This window comes from Saccoglossus kowalevskii, chromosome 6, assembly GCF_978046115.1.
Source record: "Saccoglossus kowalevskii chromosome 6, keSacKowa6.1, whole genome shotgun sequence".
NCBI lineage: Eukaryota > Metazoa > Hemichordata > Enteropneusta > Harrimaniidae > Saccoglossus > Saccoglossus kowalevskii.
In genome coordinates this window covers 39,696,361-39,719,839 of record NC_140646.1, presented here as the reverse complement: position 1 = coordinate 39,719,839, position 23,479 = coordinate 39,696,361, and the positions used below count along the sequence as shown (strand labels likewise).

At 34.7% G+C, this 23,479-nt stretch overlaps 2 protein-coding genes across 3 annotated transcripts in view; one reads left to right on the top strand and one right to left on the bottom strand.

The window, feature by feature from the left end:
• Nucleotides 1-1,668: 1,668 nt before the first annotated feature.
• Nucleotides 1,669-21,064, bottom strand: LOC100376131 (translin-associated factor X-interacting protein 1-like). The gene is made up of 16 exons (XM_085500529.1): nt 20,897-21,064; nt 17,360-17,489; nt 16,483-16,719; nt 15,717-15,851; nt 13,406-13,570; nt 12,949-13,136; nt 8,880-8,991; nt 7,671-7,732; nt 7,486-7,575; nt 6,710-6,866; nt 6,110-6,238; nt 5,433-5,603; nt 5,253-5,342; nt 3,492-3,647; nt 2,649-2,758; nt 1,669-2,404 (listed from the first exon to the last, which is right to left on the bottom strand). The coding sequence occupies exons 1-16, from the start codon at nt 20,935-20,937 to the stop codon at nt 2,191-2,193; spliced, it is 2,187 nt and encodes a 728-aa protein (XP_085356655.1). The 5' UTR covers nt 20,938-21,064; the 3' UTR covers nt 1,669-2,190.
• A 1,967-nt stretch (nt 21,065-23,031) lies between these two features.
• LOC100375290 (ran-binding protein 9) overlaps nt 23,032-23,479 on the top strand; it is a 32,855-nt gene continuing 32,407 nt past the window's right edge. For both annotated transcript variants that reach the window (XM_085500528.1, XM_002739254.4), the window contains exon 1: nt 23,032-23,227. In XM_085500528.1, the coding sequence (XP_085356654.1) occupies nt 23,035-23,227 (193 nt within the window). In that variant the 5' untranslated portion in view covers nt 23,032-23,034. The remainder of the gene's footprint in view (nt 23,228-23,479) is intronic.

Sequence of the window (23,479 nt, the reverse complement as noted above, 5' to 3'; positions counted from 1 at the left end):
TATTGGCCCATGAGATTGATAATGCATCCAAGGCCCATGCTCCTGGAGTCGGCAGGAGTGTCATGTACGTCCGGAGCTTCGCATTCCGGGGTGTGGTGCATGGGTCTATCTTGGAACCGTCACACAGCCAAAACCTCCGGAATCGGAGTTGCTGCGAGAGGGTGAGTTGCTTGACTGTCCCGCACCCCTGGAGTGTGGTGTGCCTACATTGCATTAAAGGCACCAATGGGAAATTTGCTCCACCAGAGCTGACAGCAATGGGGATCTGTCCCCCCCCCCTCCTTGTTGAGATAGGAGACTACCACTGTGTGGAGCAAGACTCTGTGGTCCTGAACTATAGGTCAAAAGTGTATCAGTGCTAAGTGTACTGCTTACAGTTCGAGCCCATTGATATGGCGACCCTGAATCCAATGCAGGAGCCATATTCATTAGACTTGTTCTTCCATTAGTGCATTCCCCAACCTGTAAGGGAGGCATCGTTGTGGCGACCAGGGCAAGGCATCCCTCACTTGCTCCGAGAAAGTAACTCACCTCTCCAGTAGGTGTTGCAACAAAGTTTGTTGCACCGAGCGGCTGTGCAGTGCAGCTTAGGACACTACCCTGTGAACTGACGCCAACCCAATGATGCAATGATGTTCTTGGAGAGACACAAAAAGAACAGTGACTAGTCGCTCAGCTAGACTGTTTCTTGCTAAGCGACGAGCCTGCAATGGATGCCTCTGTGTCATGCTCCATACCCAGAAACACCAATTGACGTGTCGGGTGTGGATGGAACTTTTAGATTTACTAGAAAGCCTAATCGGCCAGCAAACCCTTGCTTGGTTGTGTAGTGCCCAGTCATCTAAGATAATGTGTACCGACGACTGATGCAGAACAAGCAGCACCTGTTTCAACATACGTATGAGGCTGTGCATAACCCAAAGGGGGCACCCAGAATTTGAATACTTTACCCAAATGGGCAAATCGAAGGAGTCAATAACTTGCTGGGTGCATCGGTATGTGCAGGCTAACCAATCAAAATGATGCTTGGAGTCCCCGTGCAGAACTTATCAAGGAGCATATACTGATTTAGCATGCTTAGACCCAGAACTAGATGACTGTTACCTGTAGCTTTTGGAACTACCAACATGTGCAAGTAGAAGCCCAGACTGACTGCCGGGTCTTGTACCCCGTGTATGGCGCCCTTTGTAAGCAAACTGTCTGAGAGAATTTCAATGAAAACTGGTAGATAATATCCTGTATATCAATGAAAACCTATTCAAATTAACTGCCCCTAGAGAAATATCAGCAATGTGCAACTTTTGTAATGCAGAAATTGAGTCGATCCTGCATCCCTTCTGTGAGTGTGATTATACTAGGGCATTTTGGGAAATCTTTAATTATAAATGGGGTATTCATATTGGCCTCAGATTGAGATCATTGTCAAACAAAGATATTCTTCTTGGAAATGAGGATTATTCAATATTACTAAACTTTCTAATAATTTGTAGGAAGCAACCCACTATTTTAAATTTGTTCGGTTGTGAATGTGTAAAATAGTCCTGTTTTCAAGTTTTTCCATTTTTATCATCTGGGAGTTTAGTGCAAGACCTGTATGTACGATGAAGGCAAGTTAACAATTAGCAATGCTTTAGGGGAATGGCTTTATAACACAATATCAACAGATACTTTTGTTACTGTGAAAGAATTTATCTTAATTTATTTGTTATATTTACAAATGAAACATTTTTAGTTTACAATAAAGTATTCAGAAATGCCATTGACATATTGACACATCAAACCACCCCTAGACACTTTCAGGGTATGGAACGGTGCTTAGGATGTAGTTAAAAATATATGCATGTGCTTCAGATACAATAATACAAACCAAAAACAGTTACCAAACACTATACCTACATACAAATAAGCATTTTTACATGGGATAATCTGCATACATTGATTATTTCTGACTACAAATTGATATCAATTAATATCTGCTACATACACGGTTTGATGGCACTTGGAATGAATTAGTAGAAAATATACAAAACTTGGACAAGATACATCATTATTTATATTCATTCATTAAAAATTTAATTACATGTATATGAAATGTATACACAACAATAAAACTGAACAATTGCAAAAAAGTTCAAGAAACTTTCTACACTGTATCATTTCTCTATATATAAGTATCATAAATAAAACAATTCAATTAACACCCATTATATCTGGCGCACCAGCACGTTTAATGGCACCTGTACGAAAGCGGTTCATAACAATTTCAATATCAGTGGGCTGTGCGGAGTCTAGTTGATCTTTCTCTGTGTTGAATCCACGAGATAAGTAATATATCAAAGGAGTCTTCTCAACCATTGGATCTATGATATTGATAGCCATGCGAACTTGAGGCATGGTTACTTCCCTGTAAGAAAATCAACATTATGATCTTGTCATTCAAGAATGAATTCTTTACTGTCAGATTTTGAAACTGGTTAGTTTTTTTATAAATGGTGATGAATGAAATGATGTTGTTGTTGTTGTGCATGAAAAATTCTATACACTTCAATGAGAAGAAGTACACTGCGAAATGTGAATAATTTCCAGTTCTAAAGTAGTTTACATTCAGAGAATGATGATCATATGTGACAAACAGCACAACGACCTACCCTTCAGTCCGACCAAGCTCTTTGATAATATCCTCAATATATTCGTTTCTTTCTTCTTGTTCTTGCTCACGAATGTTTCTAATGAAGGGTCCATTTCTACCTTCATCATCCTAGAAAGGAATAGTACATTGTATTACTGTTTTGAAAAAACATGTGGAAAGCCACTACAGTGTATACAAATTTATGTGTTGAGACATCTTACCCCTAAAAATTAATTACCCTCTTTTTGGACCTAACACAGTAATTAAGAGAAAAAAATCACAAGATACTTAAAAAACAAATTTTGAAAATGTCAGAGCACAAATATTACAACATAAAACAGGGGATTCAAATTCGTGATCATGGCAATCGTCTCACCACTACAGGCAGACATGCTACTTACCATGCCACACTCAATGCACCAAAAAATGAATGAACTACAGGAAACATCACCCTGCAGCGACTAGGTGGTAATGCACAAGTCGAATCTCAGACATCACAATCAAAGTATATAGCTATGTAGTCAAGGTTCAAATGTTCATATGTGCATATATGTTCTTAAATTCATCCAGATGTTTGACACTTCTGGTGGACATGAACTTAACTTAACTGAGTAGGTAATTCAGACAATGATATATACCGTACACGTGCAGGATATATTGCACGTTGACATCAGAGATTCAAATTGCACATTCCCATCTAGTCACAGTGAGTGCGCTTTCACAAAGCACTATTTCAAGCAGTGGGGGCAGTGCATTATAGTGTCTGTTTACAGTAACAACACACAATTGCTGTCATGAATTCAAATCTCACTCACTCACATGTTTATATGTCTGTAATATACCTTTAATTAATAATACTTACCTCCGTAAATAAATCCTGATAATTAATCATATTACTATCCTCTTCCAATTTCAACTCTGAGATAGCTGAATTGATCAGTACATTCATTCGCTCTTCTGATTTCAAAGGGAAGAATCCTTTTAAAATGCTCTCAAACTTTTCCTTTGGCAAGGCACCCTTTACAAAGAAAGTATTTTGACCATGAACAAGAGATTTAATACCTTGAGTATATATGTCATGATATAAGAATTAGTCACTAAGACTTTAATCCACACTAATCTACTAGCTCAATTCATACTGCACTGTAGCAGTCCTAGGAAAGGATTCAATTTAATTTAATTTAGAAGACACTCTCTATTGAAATTTGTAACACCAATAAAGTCACTTGTAAACCTAAATATTTGATAATCCAATTAAGGATGCGGTAGAGTTATCATGCTCTAAAAAGTAAAAACTGTTTTCATGAGGAAAAGTGTTTTGAAGCATAGCAAATTATATATTTTCTTGAAGCCCTTGTTCCTGGCTTTTTGAAAAAAGTTATCTGTGACATGTACCACGAATTAGTCACGTGATTACTAAGTAAACATAGAGGTGTTATTTTGAATAAAAATGAGTTTTGTATAAAAACCGTAGGGGTTTTGTAAAAAAAGAAAGCTGAAAAATCAAGGCAGCATCAGCCCCGTCAATGCCTCGAGAGTGTTAGAACATAGATTGCATATTTGTTTACAATGACATCAATTTACATATTTCCTGTTATTTCACCCATAGACAAGGAATTTAAAAGCCTTTTATTTTTTATTGCGAGAAGTTATCAAAAAATGCTTCATGGGTTATTTTCTGTTCCTCCAAAAAGAAGCGAAGTTGTTACAGTACACGGCGGCCCCGTGTAACCATGATAACATTGAACAGTTAGAGAGATAAATGACGTCATCTCATTATATATTCAAATTATGTTTAAATGCGAAAAGTGGTCTGTATAACAAACGCTTGCCTAGTAACCGGAAAAAGAGGTCGACATGCCTAAACGCCAACCCCTAGTGCGAGTTAACTCAACAACATCCGATGTTTTGTCTTGTTCTAGCAGACACTCGACTTCCACCGCAACTTCGGAAACGGCGTCCTTGTACGGAATTTTGTCGATGGATGGTGGCAATCCCATATAAGACACTAGTTTTTTCAAACCTCGCCGACCAATACAGATTTTCGGTTGATATTAAATTGTCTGCCCGACTTTTTGGAAGATGGAAATTGATCATGTTTGCTGACGAAATTTTACCCTCTTGGTTTGAATACTCAAACTTGAAGTGTGAACCCCATTGTACTTTTGGCAATGCGTTTCTGTTATAGGTAAAGTTTTGCTTCCTCTGAACTGCGTTTTGAGTTTTTCTTTGGGGCCTCTTTTTTGTGATTGATCAATAACCAGGAGCCGGAGTTGATATGATCGCGTCATATTCAGTGTGCACTGTTTCCGTCCTGAAGGGATTATGCAAATTACGCAATAAGTCAATGTTATTGTTCACGTCCAGACTTTTATCTCAAAAACAAATTGTACAGTATCCCGTTATACAAGTAGTTTTTCTTATTTTTTTTTTTTAAAAAAAGGGTATTATAGATGTGTTTCAGTTTTAATTTTGAAAAAATTATAAGCCCAATAACTTTACAAAAGTAATAACAAAAAAAGCAAAATTCACAAAAATAACTTTACCGCATCCTTAAAAGATTTAATTATTCAAAGAAACATCGTACAGCACACATGCTAACTTCTATTGTATGTATCCTTACTGTATTGCCAGCGTCAGCATCAGCTTTTGTCAATACTTGCATTAATTTAGCCAACGTCTGCATTTGATCATGGTACACTTCCTCATCAATCTAATAAACAACAACAAAATTGTATCAGATTACTTTGTGTGTAAATTCATACATTTATCACATTTATCATAAAGGGAAATGTTACATTACCTCTTCATTTAGTATACCATAGAACAATCCAATTCGGTCATCTTCTTGAAATCTCTTAGCAGCATCCTGTAAATTATATCCCCATTCCACCACTACATCTCCAATTGCAAAGCGACGTAATATATAATCGTACAGGAAATCACACATTCTGCTTCTCTTGTTCTCATTTTTCTGCAATAAAGAATTACAGAGTACTTAACAAAAGTAAAATACAAATATGATTTATTATTATACATCTAGCATAGAAAGCAATAGAATTTGCAATTCTGTAAAAAGCTGTACCAGCACTCATTTGAACATTTCAATTTTTCCTTATAAGATAAGGGGTAATCTATGTCACCAGCATTGACACTTTCCGTTTTTCATTGGCAATGAATTATTTCTATGTGTCAGTCAATATGATCACCATCCTGCCTTTGTACATACTTTGCAGTATCCTTGTCATAATACATTACGTGTAAGTTTCACTAGAATTTATTGCATGATGCTCCAAGTATGAGTAATATTGGCAACAATGTTCTCAAACTGACAGAGTTTATGAAATCGAGTCACCCAACAGCAACCATGTATGACCACATGTTCACCTTCATCATAAGAAACAGGGTAGAATAAAACAACATATCAATGCAGAGAACTTCTAAAAGTAAATAAGTCGCAGTGTTAATTGTTGTACTGACCTCTGCATCATATGTAACCTTTTCTCTCCATATATCTTTAATCAGCAATACTGTGTCTCTTTTACCAAGTTTTCTATTCTTTACTTTCCCCTCATGCCTCAAGTATTTAGGAATCTCTTCTCCAAGTCCCTACAATCAAATATATTTCACAACAAAGTATAACATGATTAATTATTTCCTGTTTTATTTATTCTGTTTCTCTAATAGCTAAAAGCATTAAACGTAACCAAGGAAATATGCAAAGATAACCATAGATAACTAAAATTAAACTGAGTGCATAGTTCTCCTTCTACAGTAAATATTACACGCTAATCAACTTTGACCTAAAATTAAAAGCTGTATTCTTGTATATAATTTTTTGGAAGTTCTTTTTGATGTATGATGTTTTTGTGTCATATAGCTAATGTAACAGATGATGTATTCAAAAGATGTCCAGGTCTGTAGCTTCTCATCAATTGTTACCGACCATACCGGGAGATTCTTATACCAAGGTTTCATATATTGTTGTTAGTTGGTTTAAAGAGAAAATATATCTGACTACAAACAAAAGACCAAATGAATATATTTTATAAATACATAATAAATAAGTTGATCACATACTTGTCCTTCAAAATCATCCCCACTGCCATCAAGATCACCACCAACTATCTCTGAAAGCAGTACATCTACCAACTCATCACTGGTTTTACCTTCTGACAACTTTTTCCATCTATCTTCACCACCTTCAATGTGATTCACACATTTCTCCCAATATGGCCTTAAGAAATAAAAAAAAAAAATGTAAGTATTTACACCAAGTTATTAAAGGTATAATGCAAAAACATGTTTCAAACAGGATCTGAATTCAGCATTAAATCACAGAACATATTTAAAATATATTTGAAAATGTAACAAATGTACGTTTGACACAAGCAATCAAGTAAATATTTTGTTGGAAAACTGAGTTTTACAATTCAAAGGTAAATTAATTTTAATACTTGTTGCTTAGAAAGCAAATGCATTTATAACACTTTGTTTTTGCATTTCAGCTGATTCTGAATATGTTTGTTAAAACTGTAAACATTAACCCTGTTAATTCCTGGGGGTTTTTTTGACTGATGTTTTAGTAAACAAATGAGCATACAAGTAACTGGTCATTACCAGCCAAAATGCAGTCTGGGTAATGGTGATGTTATCAGGCAGGGAGGACCCCCTTAGCACATGCGTCATGACAAAAAAAGAAAAAAAAAAGAATTTTTCAAAATAACAAGTTCCAGAGAGAACTCTCTGAACAGAACATGTAATGAACATCTTTCAAATAAGTGGAACAAAGAATAACTTGAACTTTTGTTAATAATGTGAACTTGACCCCCTAATATTACTATACATGTACTAACCTTGGAGTGGCTGATCTCTTCAATTGTTCTAATTCTTGATAAAACTGATCTCTTTGTGCAAGCACTTGTTTATGGACTTCAAGCAATGTGCTGTTGAGCAATATAAATTCGTGTCAATGAAATCTACAGTCACAAAACCAAAACACTGTGAAAAAATAATCAGTATTGTCATGATTAATACTCACTCATGTTCCATCATCAATTTCTTATGATCATCCTGCATTGTTTGCATCTCTTCCTGGAAATTCTGAAAAAAAACCATTATCTAAACATTACAAGAAATATACAATCATGTGAAACACATCAAAATCAACATGTTCTGGTCAGATAAAAATCTTTGAGTACTGTATACCTTTCCCTTCACTTGCATTATGGGCTAGGTAAAAATTAATCAATTGGTAAGAGGGACTTGAGTTTGCTCAAACTAGACAAATCAAATTGTTTAATATCTATTTAGCTTATTCTACTATAGGAAATTCAACACAACACAAAAACTATGAATAATGGACTCAAAGACAGATTTTAAGGGCATCCAACTGAAATTTGTTTCACATATGAAAAGGGGAAATTGGGAAGAAACAATACTGAGTAGGGGAGAAAACAAGCTCTACACAGAAAAAAATCATATGCCTATGGCTGGATACAGAACACAACTTTACAATGATGATTTTTGTACAGCCAATGACAATCTAGTCAAACAATTTCTTAACAGTGCCAAGGATGTAGTACAAAGTCCGTTTTTTCTCAAGAAATGGCATACCAAAATGAATACATGTAGTTAAGAATATACTAATAAATCTTCTAAATGGACATTCAATACAATGGTTTTTTGAGCACTTAGTGTGAGCGAAGCATTCGCAACCACACATTTTTGTTAGCCCTTGCTAAGGATTTAGATGGAGTACGGTTTTAAGTGTTCGTGCACGTTTTCTTTAGCACTTGCTAACGTTTTTGACCTCTTAGCCTGTGCATAAGAAGATGTGTGCAAATGCAACTTTAGACTTAAACCTGAAACACCGTTTGTCCATTTTTTTTTACTTTTCATTTGATCTAATTTCCTGTTTTTGTATTTGTTCTATATTCTAACATCTAATCCAATTTTTGTTGATGTTATGTAATGTTACATTTAATTTGTAATTTATGCAGCTCTCATTTATTTAATTTTTAAATCCCAGATTCAAAAGGGTTGCACAAAAAAAAAAAAAATAAATAAATAAATAAATAAATAAATAAATAAATAAATAAATAAATAAATAAATAAATAAATAAATAAATAAATAAATAAATAAATAAATAAATAAATAAATAAATAAATAAATAAAGAACATAAAGAGGTTTCTGACTGGCTCTAAACTGTAAAGCTCTGTAAAAAAAAATTCTGTAAATTTACTTACATTATATGATTTTTCTAAAGCTTCAAAGTCTCTTCTTGGTATTACATCTCCATAGTTTGCAATCATTTCATTGAGTCTTAGTGTAGCTGCTGATAAATCTTCCCGAGACTTCCTGCAGGACAATTACAATTATGTTTACAATTCAAAGATATTGACAGTCTCTGATAATATTAATTTATATGTGCTGTCATGTAGGGTATTACCTCATTCAAAATTACAGTAACCTTGTCCCATCTATTTTTAGTTGAATATGCATCTTGATTTTTTCTATGTAACCATAATAATTCCAAAATAATTATATGTTATGTCTTATGAAACACAGTCTAGGTATGTCTGAGTTGAGATTGCTTCACATGCAATCTGTAAGTATTAGCATCTTCGATCCAAAATGGGAACTAGAAGAGATATCATTGAACAAGTAGAGAGTACCAAGTACATATCTATTATCATTATCTTTGTCATTATTTTTTTTTATATATATTACCTTTATTGTATTGATCAATACCCCATTTTGGAAATGATTCCAATAAAGTTACTATTATTACATACTTCAGTGTCATTCAACAAGTAGAGAGTACCAAGTACATACTTCAGTGTCATTGAACAAGTAGAGAATACCAAGTACATACTTCAGTATCATTGAACAAGTAGAGAATACTAAGTACATACTTCAGTGTCATTGAATAAGTAGAGAATACCAAGTACATACTTCAGTATCATTGAACAAGTAGAGAATACCAAGTACATACTTCAGTGTCATTGAACAAGTAGAGAATACCAAGTACATACTTCAGTGTCATTGAATAAGTAGAGAATACCAAGTACATACTTCAGTGTCATTGAACAAGTAGAGAATACCAAATACATACTTCAGTGTCATTGAACAAGTAGAGAGTACCAAGTACATACTTCAGTGTCATTGAACAAGTAGAGAATACCAAGTACATACTTCAGTGTCATTGAACAAGTAGAGAGCACCAAGTACATACTTCAGTGTCATTGAACAAGTAGAGAATACCAAGTACATACTTCAGTGTCATTGAACAAGTAGAGAATACCAAATACATACTTCAGTGTCATTGAACAAGTAGAGAATACCAAGTACATACTTCAGTATCATTGAACAAGTAGAAAATACCAAGTACATACTTCAGTGTCATTGAACAAGTAGAGAATACCAAGTACATACTTCAGTGTCATTGAACAAGTAGAGAATACCAAGTACATACTACAGTATCATTGAACAAGTAGAGAATACCAAGTACATACTTCAGTGTCATTGAACAAGTAGAGAATACCAAGTACATACTTCAGTGTCATTGAACAAGTAGAGAATACCAAGTACATACTTCAGTGTCATTGAACAAGTAGAGAATACCAAGTACATACTTCAGTATCATTGAACAAGTAGAGAATACCAAGTACATACTTCAGTATCATTGAACAAGTAGAGAATACCAAGTACATACTTCAGTGTCATTGAACAAGTAGAGAATACTAAGTACATACTTCAGTGTCATTGAATAAGTAGATAATACCAAGTACATACTTCAGTATCATTGAACAAGTAGAGAATACCAAGTACATACTTCAGTGTCATTGAACAAGTAGATAATACCAAGTACATACTTCAGTATCATTGAACAAGTAGAGAATACCAAGTACATACTTCAGTGTCATTGAACAAGTAGAGAATACTAAGTACATACTTCAGTGTCATTGAATAAGTAGATAATACCAAGTACATACTTCAGTATCATTGAACAAGTAGAGAATACCAAGTACATACTTCAGTGTAATTGAACAAGTAGATAATACCAAGTACATACTTCAGTATCATTGAACAAGTAGAAAATACCAAGTACATACTTCAGTGTCATTGAACAAGTAGAGAATACCAAGTACATACTTCAGTGTCATTGAACAAGTAGAGAGTACCAAGTACATACTTCAGTGTCATTGAACAAGTAGAGAATACCAAGTACATACTTCAGTATCATTGAACAAGTAGAGAATACCAAGTACATACTTCAGTGTCATTGAACAAGTAGAAAATACCAAGTACATACTTCAGTATCATTGAATAAGTAGAGAATACCAAGTACATACTTCAGTGTCATTGAACAAGTAGAGAATACCAAATACATACTTCAGTGTCATTGAACAAGTAGAGAATACCAAGTACATACTTCAGTATCATTGAACAAGTAGAAAATACCAAGTACATACTTCAGTGTCATTGAACAAGTAGAGAATACCAAGTACATACTTCAGTGTCATTGAACAAGTAGAGAATACCAAGTACATACTACAGTATCATTGAACAAGTAGAGAATACCAAGTACATACTTCAGTGTCATTGAACAAGTAGAGAATACCAAGTACATACTTCAGTGTCATTGAACAAGTAGAGAATACCAAGTACATACTTCAGTGTCATTGAACAAGTAGAGAATACCAAGTACATACTTCAGTGTCATTGAACAAGTAGAGAATACCAAGTACATACTTCAGTGTCATTGAACAAGTAGAGAATACCAAGTACATACTTCAGTGTCATTGAACAAGTAGAGAATACCAAGTACATACTTCAGTATCATTGAACAAGTAGAGAATACCAAGTACATACTTCAGTATCATTGAACAAGTAGAGAATACCAAGTACATACTTCAGTGTCATTGAACAAGTAGAGAATACTAAGTACATACTTCAGTGTCATTGAATAAGTAGATAATACCAAGTACATACTTCAGTATCATTGAACAAGTAGAGAATACCAAGTACATACTTCAGTGTCATTGAACAAGTAGATAATACCAAGTACATACTTCAGTATCATTGAACAAGTAGAAAATACCAAGTACATACTTCAGTGTCATTGAACAAGTAGAGAATACCAAGTACATACTTCAGTGTCATTGAACAAGTAGAGAATACCAAGTACATACTTCAGTGTCATTGAACAAGTAGAGAATACCACGTACATACTTCAGTGTCATTGAACAAGTAGAGAATACCAAATACATACTTCAGTGTCATTGAACAAGTAGAGAATACCAAGTACATACTTCAGTATCATTGAACAAGTAGAAAATACCAAGTACATACTTCAGTGTCATTGAACAAGTAGAGAATACCAAGTACATACTTCAGTGTCATTGAACAAGTAGAGAATACCAAGTACACACTTCAGTATCATTGAACAAGTAGAGAATACCAAGTACATACTTCAGTGTCATTGAACAAGTAGAGAATACCAAGTACATACTTCAGTGTCATTGAACAAGTAGAGAATACCAAGTACATACTTCAGTGTCATTGAACAAGTAGAGAATACCAAGTACATACTTCAGTATCATTGAACAAGTAGAGAATACCAAGTACATACTTCAGTGTCATTGAACAAGTAGAGAATACCAAGTACATACTTCAGTGTCATTGAACAAGTAGAGAATACCAAGTACATACTTCAGTGTCATTGAACAAGTAGAGAATACCAAGTACATACTTCAGTGTCATTGAACAAGTAGAGAGTACCAAGTACATACTTCAGTGTCATTGAACAAGTAGATAATACCAAGTACATACTTCAGTGTCATTGAACAAGTAGATAATACCAAATACATACTTCAGTGTCATTGAACAAGTAGATAATACCAAGTACATACTTCAGTATCATTGAACAAGTAGATAATACCAAGTACATACTTCAGTATCATTGAACAAGTAGAGAATACCAAGTACATACTTCAGTATCATTGAACAAGTAGATAATACCAAGTACATACTTCAGTGTCATTGAACAAGTAGAGAATACCAAGTACATACTTCAGTGTCATTGAACAAGTAGAGAATACCAAGTACATACTTCAGTATCATTGAACAAGTAGAGAATACCAAGTACATACTTCAGTATCATTGAACAAGTAGATAATACCAAGTACATACTTCAGTGTCATTGAACAAGTAGATAATACCAAATACATACTTCAGTGTCATTGAACAAGTAGAGAATACCAAGTACATACTTCAGTGTCATTGAACAAGTAGAGAATACCAAGTACATACTTCAGTGCAATTTTCAGCAATACTGGGTCATCTTTGCTCTCATCTTCAGCAGCTTCTTGCATCCCCATCTGTGACTTTTGAAAGTCTTCTTGTTGATATCTCAGGTCATTGATATCAGCGACAAGTAATTTACGGGCATCACACTCATCTCTGTATTTATGATATTCAGTGGCTACCTCATCTTGCAACTAAAAAAGCAATCAATAGTAAAAGTTTATTACTGTCGGCAGCAGAGTCACCAGTGGCAAAAACAATTCAATATTGATTCAACCACTCTTGTTCCTCAAGCAGTAATCTTGTATCTTAATTAGAAATAGCAAAGCAGGCCTTAAATACAAAGGCATTTCAAATAAGTTATTATTAAAGAAATCTATGTTGCGGCATATTTGGGAATTGGTCGATCATAGAATGTGCGATATTAAAAATATTATTGCATGACATGTTATACATGGCCTACCTGCTGTATCTGTTCTGTTAGTGACATTTGCTCCTCCTTCATCGTATCTATCTTCTCTATCAATCTTCTATTTTCTTTCTTCAAATCTGCCATTTCTTCCTTTTCCTGATTTCTAAGATCCATTATTTTCTGATCACACTGCTCAGACACTGTCACAAGCATTGACTGGAAGAATGGAATACAATGTGATTTCATTCATATTACAATGCAGTGTGATTTCATTCACACCCAACTACATCAGTGTTTTGTACAACAAAATTAAATACATATCTGTTGCAGGGATTTAACTCCACAGAGGCATCAAAGGAAATTGCCCCAATAAGCAAAGAGTTTGTTTTTGGTGCTCTTTGAAAAATACAGATTTTGCCTGTAACTATTCCTACAGGCAAAGGCAATCTTATCAAATTTGGTATAATTGTAAATGGGTGTCTTTTTAACTCAAATTCAAGCCCTGCTGTTGTATACCTTTTGTTACCTTTTGTTTTTATGCAAGTCAATTATTTCCCTGAGACAAAATTTTATTACAAACACCTTAAAATTATTAAATCACAGAAATTCTTCACCACAATAGAAAGCTTTGCAGTCAATAACATTTTAGTTTTACATACCCTCCCCCATCTAATAATTTGTGGGTGAGGAGACATAATGGAAGCAAGGAGACTAAAACTAGCTTAACAAGTCATTGAAAATGACACAGTCCCCGTAAAATTTTTGAAAGTTCTCTTTGTGCTTGTCATATTAAAGCGGAGGGGTTGTAGCGAGCGTGTCCTTGAAACTTGAGTTCTAAGTGGCGTATACAACAGATTGTTTATTGACATCAAAACACCTTTTCCATGTAGTAGTAATATGGCCAATAATAAAAACAGCTGTTATTCGGCCATCTTTGATCTGATTATGAAACACACTGATATGTATGATATATGTGTATGATGCCAAATACGAATGAAAGTGGTACATAAATTGTGGAAATATAGTAGTAAGGACAAAAAGTCAGATGGCTGTCAATCGACCATCCTTGACCAGATTTTGAAACAAATTGTCATGGAAATGTATCCTAACATGTAGTATCTATGTACCAAGTTTGAATGACAACTGATAAAGCATGTCCAAAATACAACATTTTCAAAAAACAAGATGGCTGCCAGTCGTCCATTTTGAATCGAATCGCTAAACCACTGCATGTGCATATGTCCCACATAAGGTACTAGGCACATGCAAAGAATGAACGGAATCGGTCCACAGGATTCTGAAATATGACTCTGGACAGACTGACGCACGGACGGAGGGACGGACAGACTCAGGAACTCACAGATGGTCGGGGACATGTATCCTAACATGTAAGATCTATGTACTAAATTTGAATGAAAACTGACAAAGCATGTCCAAAATACGACATTTTCAAAAAACAAGATGGCTGCCGGTCGGCCATCTTTGATCCAATTGTGAAATAAATCGTCATGGACATGTATCCTAACATGTATAATCTATGTACCAAGTTTGAATGAAAACTGACAAAGCATGTCCAAAATACAACATTTTCAAAAAAACAAGATGGCTGCCAGTTGGCCATTTTGAATCGAATCGCTGAACCACTGCATGTGCTTATGTCCCACATAAAGTACTAGGCACATGCAAAGAATGAACATAATCGGCCCAAGGGATTCTGAGATATGACTCCGGACAGATGCACGGACGGACGGACAGAGACCGAATTATAAGTCCCCGTTTTCGGACTTCGTCCGAACGGGACTAAAAAATTCATTCACATCCAGCACTGGAGTGCAACATGTATAGTAAGTGAATTCATATATTAAACTTCTATAGACTTAAAAAATGTGCCTCATTTGTTATGTTTTTCATTTTGCATATCTGTGTATTATAACATGTAGTAGACTTTCGTTGGGCAAAACAGAAAAAAGTTGACAAAAATAATAATAATGATTAATGACTAACAATTTTTACATGTTATTGTAGCCCTTGCAACACTCTATCCAAAAATTATGATAACACTAATGTCAACATTAAGTACGTCACATGACTGCTAAATCAGAATCGGTCCAAGGGATTCTGAGAGATGACTCCGGACGGACGCACAGACGCACGGACGGAGACCGAATTATAAGTCCCCGTTTTCGGACTTCGTCCAAACAGGGACTAATTAATCTTTTCAGTTAACCAATTTTTCGTTTTTACTTGGCTATTTTTGTCCCAATCTTCTGAAGGAAATTACAGACTATAAACAGGACTATTTTGTGAATTTGTGATGAAAAGAGGGAACTGGTGGTGAAAAGACTAATAAACGAACACTTACTCTTAGTGGTTCTAGTTCTCGTATTTGTTCTCGTTGATAAGATAACATCATTTCATATTCATTTTTAATAGCAGATAACAATGGTTTGTAAGTTTTAAAATCTTCAATTAAATATTCAAATACTTCTCTGTATGCCTAAAATAACAAAGACAATGTACATGTTTAGGATTAGAAAGAACATGACATGCAAATGTGCAATTCTCTCTGAAGTAATGCATTACATAGTCTCAGTGAGTAGAAAATACATAAAGCATTCATTAACAAAATGGCCACCAGTCAGCCATTTTGAAACCAATCCGAAAAACAATCATCTTATAACGTTAATTGTATATATCAAATTTGACCAAAGTTCATCCATACATGACTGAGATCCAGTTCCAGATTGACAGAAATGTTTGATTTTGATGATTTTTAGATTTAAATCATAAATCAAAATGGCTTGGCATATGTATTCTAAGATGCATGATGTATGTGTGAATACAATCATGTCCAAAAATGTATGCACAAGACTAAAATATTCAATTTATGTCTAAAAGTTCCAGGTATTAACTGATGAACTGTGGGCAAAATAAACAATCGTTAAATGTACATTTATTTTTTCTATTTTTATAATTGTTCGTATTTTCTCATACAATAAATTTCAAAGAAAACTGCAGACAACTCACATTTAATATATGCATATCTGACTGGACCCAAATAAATTATTGTACTTAGTACCAACATATCAATATGGGAAAAGCCATGCCTAGCTCATACAAGTAATTACCTGTAGTCTCATTTCACTTGGTCCTACTTCACTACTTTCCAGTGCCCTCAATTCCTTCTTAAGGAATGCATCCAATTGTTGTAAAAACTGTGGTTTAGGAATCATACTTTGTTGCGCTTCCTGAGAACGTGGTCTACGTGAAGGATTCATCATAGAATTGACTGCACTGCCAGCAGATTGGTTTGATGCATGTGCTGGCCATGTGTCCATAGCACCAGACACAGTATCTACATAGGGCTGAAATAAAAATATAATATGTCATAAAAAAGAATTTTAATTGAGAATCTCTGTGCAGTTAGAGTTATTTAATGGACTGTTTTGGGGCCGAGGTCTGATAAGAATCTTATGTGCAGCGCAAAAAATGCTTACCAGACCATTAATTAATCATGAGAAGTCAAGAGTATTCTATGAAGTTATACCATGAACTTGGCAAACTGCATATTGCATCCTTTCACATATCTTGTAGCTCTGCAAATCGTTGGTTCTAATCCAGGGTGCTGACTCTTAAAAAATGCCCAATTTTTATATGTGAGGGAAAATTGTATTCTCCACTTGGATCATATGAGAAGAAATGTGTTTTGCGAAACAGTTCATTTAAATGCAACAAAGAATCAGTCCTTTTCTAGTGAGAGTACACTCCTAGGAAATGAGGACATCACAATGAAAACTATGCTCTAGAAAAATAAGCATCACATTTAGAACAGCTAGGATACAAGGCAAAGAGTGATATAACTTGGGTTATAGGTTTCAGTTAGTGTAGTGTTAACAAGTAATTTTCATTAATCAATACATGCAGTATTTGTATCTTGTTGTCTATACATCAGTGTAAACACTGAAACAGAAATAGGTCAGGAAAGCAAAACATAAGAGAATTCACCTTGAGAACATGTGGTTCAGGTAGATTATATCTGTGTTGTTCTGATGAAATCTGAAACTGAGGTCCTGTGAGTCCCTGGTATTTTTGAAATATGCGTGGTGAAATACCCATACCTTGCTTGTTTGGAGGACTGAAAGGAAAAAAACACGAAAACTTGTTGTGATTGATCACTTACTTCTTAATTTTGTATATCATATTTGCCCTATTAGCAGTAATGCATAAGCTTATGTAACTGCACAGGGAATACAAAATTGTATTTTCCTTTATCCACCCGTCCGGTGGTAACTGACATAATTGTACCTACCGTCAACAAATTTAAATCATATTTGATCCATGAAACAATAAATACAACTTACAAGCACTACAACCCTGACTAGTAATTGTAACAAATCAGCTCTGAGAACAACCGTGATTAGTAATTGCAACAAATCGACTATCAGTACAACCCTGATTAGTAATTGCAACAAATCGACTCTCAGTACAACACTGATTAGTAATTGTAACAAATCGACTCTCAGTACAACCCTGATTAGTAATTGCAACAAATCGACTCTCAGTACAACCCCGATTAGTAATTGCAACAAATCGACTCTCAGTACAACACTGATTAGTAATTGTAACAAATCGACTCTCAGTACAACACTGATTAGTAATTGCAACAAATCGACTCTCAGTACAACCCTGATTAGTAATTGCAACAAATCGACTCTCAGTACAACCCTGATTAGTAATTGCAATAAATCGACTCAGTACAACACTGATTAGTAATTGCAACAAATCGACTCAGTACAACCCTGATTAGTAATTGCAACAAATCGACTCAGTACAACCCTGATTAGTAATTGCAACAAATCGACTCTCAGTACAACACTGATTAGTAATTGCAACAAATCGACTCTCAGTACAACACTGATTAGTAATTGCAACAAATCGACTCTCAGTACAACACTGATTAGTAATTGCAACAAATCGACTCTCAGTACAACCCCGATTAGTAATTGCAACAAATCGACTCTCAGTACAACCCTGATTAGTAATTGCAATAAATCGACTCAGTACAACACTGATTAGTAATTGCAACAAATCGACTCTCAGTACAACACTGATTAGTAATTGTAACAAATCGACTCTCAGTACAACCCTGATTAGTAATTGCAACAAATCGACTCTCAGTACAACACTGATTAGTAATTGCAACAAATCGACTCTCAGTACAACACTGATTAGTAATTGTAACAAATCGACTCTCAGTACAACACTGATTAGTAATTGTAACAAATCGACTCTCAGTACAACCCTGATTAGTAATTGCAACAAATCGACTCTCAGTACAACACTGATTAGTAATTGCAACAAATCGACTCTCAGTACAACCCCGATTAGTAATTGCAACAAATCGACTCTCAGTACAACCCTGATTAGTAATTGCAATAAATCGACTCTCAGTACAACCCTGATTAGTAATTGCAATAAATCGACTCAGTACAACACTGATTAGTAATTGCAACAAATCGACTCAGTACAACCCTGATTAGTAATTGCAACAAATCGACTCAGTACAACCCTGATTAGTAATTGCAACAAATCGACTCTCAGTACAACACTGATTAGTAATTGCAACAAATCGACTCTCAGTACAACACTGATTAGTAATTGCAACAAATCGACTCTCAGTACAACACTGATTAGTAATTGCAACAAATCGACTCTCAGTACAACCCCGATTAGTAATTGCAACAAATCGACTCTCAGTACAACCCTGATTAGTAATTGCAATAAATCGACTCAGTACAACCCTGATTAGTAATTGCAATAAATCGACTCAGTACAACACTGATTAGTAATTGCAACAAATCGACTCAGTACAACCCTGATTAGTAATTGCAACAAATCGACTCAGTACAACCCTGATTAGTAATTGCAACAAATCGACTCTCAGTACAACCCTGATTAGTAATTGCAACAAATCGACTCTCAGTACAACACTGATTAGTAATTGCAACAAATCGACTCTCAGTACAACCCTGATTAGTAATTGCAACAAATCGACTCTCAGTACAACCCTGATTAGTAATTGCAACAAATCGACTCTCAGTACAACACTGATTAGTAATTGCAACAAATCGACTCTCAGTACAACACTGATTAGTAATTGCAACAAATCGACTCTCGGTACAACCCTGATTAGTAATTGCAACAAATCGACTCTCAGTACAACCCCGATTAGTAATTGCAACAAATCGACTCTCAGTACAACACTGATTAGTAATTGCAACAAATCGACTCTCAGTACAACACTGATTAGTAATTGCAACAAATCGACTCTCAGTACAACCCTGATTAGTAATTGCAACAAATCGACTCTCAGTACAACACTGATTAGTAATTGCAACAAATCGACTCTCAGTACAACCCTGATTAGTAATTGCAACAAATCGACTCTCAGTACAACCCTGATTAGTAATTGCAACAAATTGACTCTCAGTACAACACTGATTAGTAATTGCAACAAATCGACTCTCAGTACAACACTGATTAGTAATTTTAACAAATCGACTCTCAGTACAACACTGATTAGTAATAGCAAAAAATTGCCTCTCAGTATAAAACTTTAAACAATTTTTTTCAGTAACAATATTGATCTCCTCGGAATTAATATCGATAACATTGTGAGTTTAATACTCATGCCAGAACACACATGTGCTGCACCAAATGGCGATATAGAACACAGTGCTGAGTCAATTTTATAACAAAACAATTTGGTGCAGTAAATAAGCAGAGGTTTGAGACATGTACTTGTTGACATAATTGTGTGTTTTTTGCTGTGTATACAGTGTTAAGACTTTATTTTCTATGTTACCACTGCAACCATTACATGTAGCATATTACATTGCTATATACATGTACTGAATCAAATATGTATTTCTAAAGATGCAAAAAACAATTATTATTATTATCATTGTTGAACAATCATCTAGTATTAATAAGTAATAACTGTAGGTTACAAAGGTAAACATGCATTATATAGGTCATTCAGTTTTATTTTTTTTAATTTGATAAAATTGTCTTAGGAAAAATCGTATATTTTATTTTTCAAAGGGCACCAAGGCAAACAAGTTGGACACCACATCAGTTGTCTTTGATGCTTCCATCCCAATCCCTGGTTTATATGATACTCTGAGATTGTTGCTTCATAACTTCAAAGCCCTGTATAAAGATAAACTCCCAGAACATTTTCCGAAAATTAAGAACATCAAATAAGTCAAAATTGCTCCATGACCTCCTGTACATTGATGCTCAGGGTGCAACTTTAGAATATGATATTTTAACCACCCGTCATTAACGTAAGTACATGTGCCGACTAATATGGCAAATACAGTATTCATTTTCGTATTTTGGATGTCTTGAATGGTACAACCGTCACATCCTAACTGACCGCAGTACACATGATCACGATGATGCCGAGCCAGCCATGAATGAAAAGTACCTCCGATATTATGATGTTTATGTCATGGAAAAAATCACAATTTTTCATACCTTGCAATAGGTGGCAACTTGGCCACTGCATTCGACGACATGTCTGACTTATTCTCGCCTTGGCGGAATTTCTCTATTTTGAAAATCAGACCTGAAAAGAAGACATTTATTGATGGTAACGAGTGTTGACAAATAAAACGACAGTGACAATATGGCGGCGTCTCTAAGCAACATGGGTAATCAGAGTGCGCCCTCAACATAATTTATTAAAACAAGTGAACATCGAGTCAGCTGACACTTCCGACACAGCAAGTGAGGGAATACATGTACTAGTAATACCGATCACATGGGAGAGTGGATATTAAGTTACTAGTATTTTCTAGTAACCGTGATATAAATAAATGAATTTCAAATCTAAATTCGCAAGACTACGCAAAATCGCCTAGTTCTTCTAACTTACTGCGCAGGTGACAGGCCCAAAAACGGCGCACAATAATTAAAATTGGATTAGGTTTTAGACGTTATAAATAATTATAGCAAAAATGGTTGCTTTTTATTAGCAAAAATAATTTGAAATTTGATTTGAACGTTTTTGCTTTGTTTTTGATCACATCAGACAAGTGTGAGCGCCCTCTGGTGTCAAATTGCCGGAACAGAAATTGCAACCTGGCGGGCAATATAACGACGAAAATAAAGAGTCGCCGAATTTTGTAAATTTGCAGATATTTTAGAATTAATTACACGGATTTATACTTATTACTTTCATTTTTATGGACATAAAATCATTGTACTGGACACTGTACTTTCTACGATTTAACCAATTTGGCGCAGTAAAAAGGCTACTAGTATTCTGGAAACTTATATTAAAGGGGCACCTTCCAGTTAAGCCTAATCTCACAACAAATTTACTTGCTGGATTAAAATAACAATGGATAACAAAAGATAGATTAACATTGTAAACAACATAAACAATAGTGTCCCATGATTCTTTGGTGCAATCCATGGGATTGAGCGGTTCCCCTTAATAAAATAACGGACCACTGGTATCAAAAAGCAAACCAAATAATACAATACGAATTGCGTCTTGAAGAGAAATACCGCTATAGAGTGTCGATATCGAGATTACCACACAATCCGTCTTTTCATAAATATCTAGGCTACTGGCAACAATAACATAAAAAAAACTGTGCTATGTAAGAAACGTAGAGTGAAGAATGATAATTCCTTCTCTGTTAAGATGGAATAAATAGAATAGAATGGAATAAATCGTCATTCAGGCTTATTTCAGTTGAGATGTATATTTATTTATAGTTTATAGTTCCATGATTATACGATAAGTCTGGCTGTAATTGGACAGTATGTTTCTTATAATATTTACTTGGCTTTTCAGGTTAAAAAAATGTTTTATGTTGAGATTCAACTTGCATTTTTACGAGGTCTCATAGAAGGAAATTATGAATAAAAAACGAAACACACCTAAAACCGATTTTCAGGCAGATTGTTCAAAAAACACAAGATACGTCCATGTCGCATTCAAGCGGACCAGTGACACACACAGTTTATTTATAATTTAAATAATTGTGTTTTATATAATTATTGAGTGGATTTAATTTAAAAGTTACAATATTTTTTCTTCATTGTTATTTTTTTTCTTTTTTGCTGTTGGTACCCATGTAATTTTGTTTTACAAAGAGGAAATACAATTTTTATTAATATTATTATTGTTATAATTATTGACAGGTTTCTAAGTATATGGAATATTATCTGTTTATTTATTGTTGTTATTGTTTGTTTGGATTTGTCATTTTTTGCTATGTTGGTCTTATGCTCGTCGTGTGAGAGAACGCTTCTAATAGGATGAGTTATTCTTTCTGTGGTTCAATGCACGAATCCGCTTCCGCTTTACATTCGGCGTCGCTGACGTCACGTTCCCGGACCTCATCCGGGCAAAATGAAAAGCATCACTGCCAGGAACGTAGCCGCGGATTAAAAATGATTTAATTTTACGCTGTATTAATAACGATAATGTTAATATAATAAAATTGATAATAATAAATGTATTATAATATTTAAGACTCCGTTACATATTTAAACAAAAGTTGTAAACATCATCTGCTCAAATTGACGTAGCAAAGTACTATAAATGCTTACCTGCTTACTCTTTTTTGTTGTACAGCTGAAATTAAAATAGATCCAAAATGGCGGACAGTGGAGCTGGTAGCAGCGGTGAAATGGATAAAAACAACGTCAATTCCAGTGCAGTCGATCCTCTAAAATTGTTCTACCCTGCCGTAAATGAAGACGAGACATCATTGCCAAGGTCCTGGAGTCCAAAAGACAAATATAACTTCATCGGATTGTCCCAAAATAACCTTAGAGTCCATTATAAAGGTAGGGTGTTTTGATTTTACTGCGATGACTCACAACAGAATGCTTTAGGGGTCATTGATACTAAAATATCGAACATACTCTTCAACAATTTGGACCCGACAACATAAAATATAAATTGTTGTTATTGTAACATTTGAATAGTTTAAATTCGTCGAAAATTGCTCGATTTTAAGACTGCTCTACAAGTGACCTTCACGTACTCGCACTAAGTTATCCTGTAAAATTCCATTGAGCGAAAAATACACTACATCC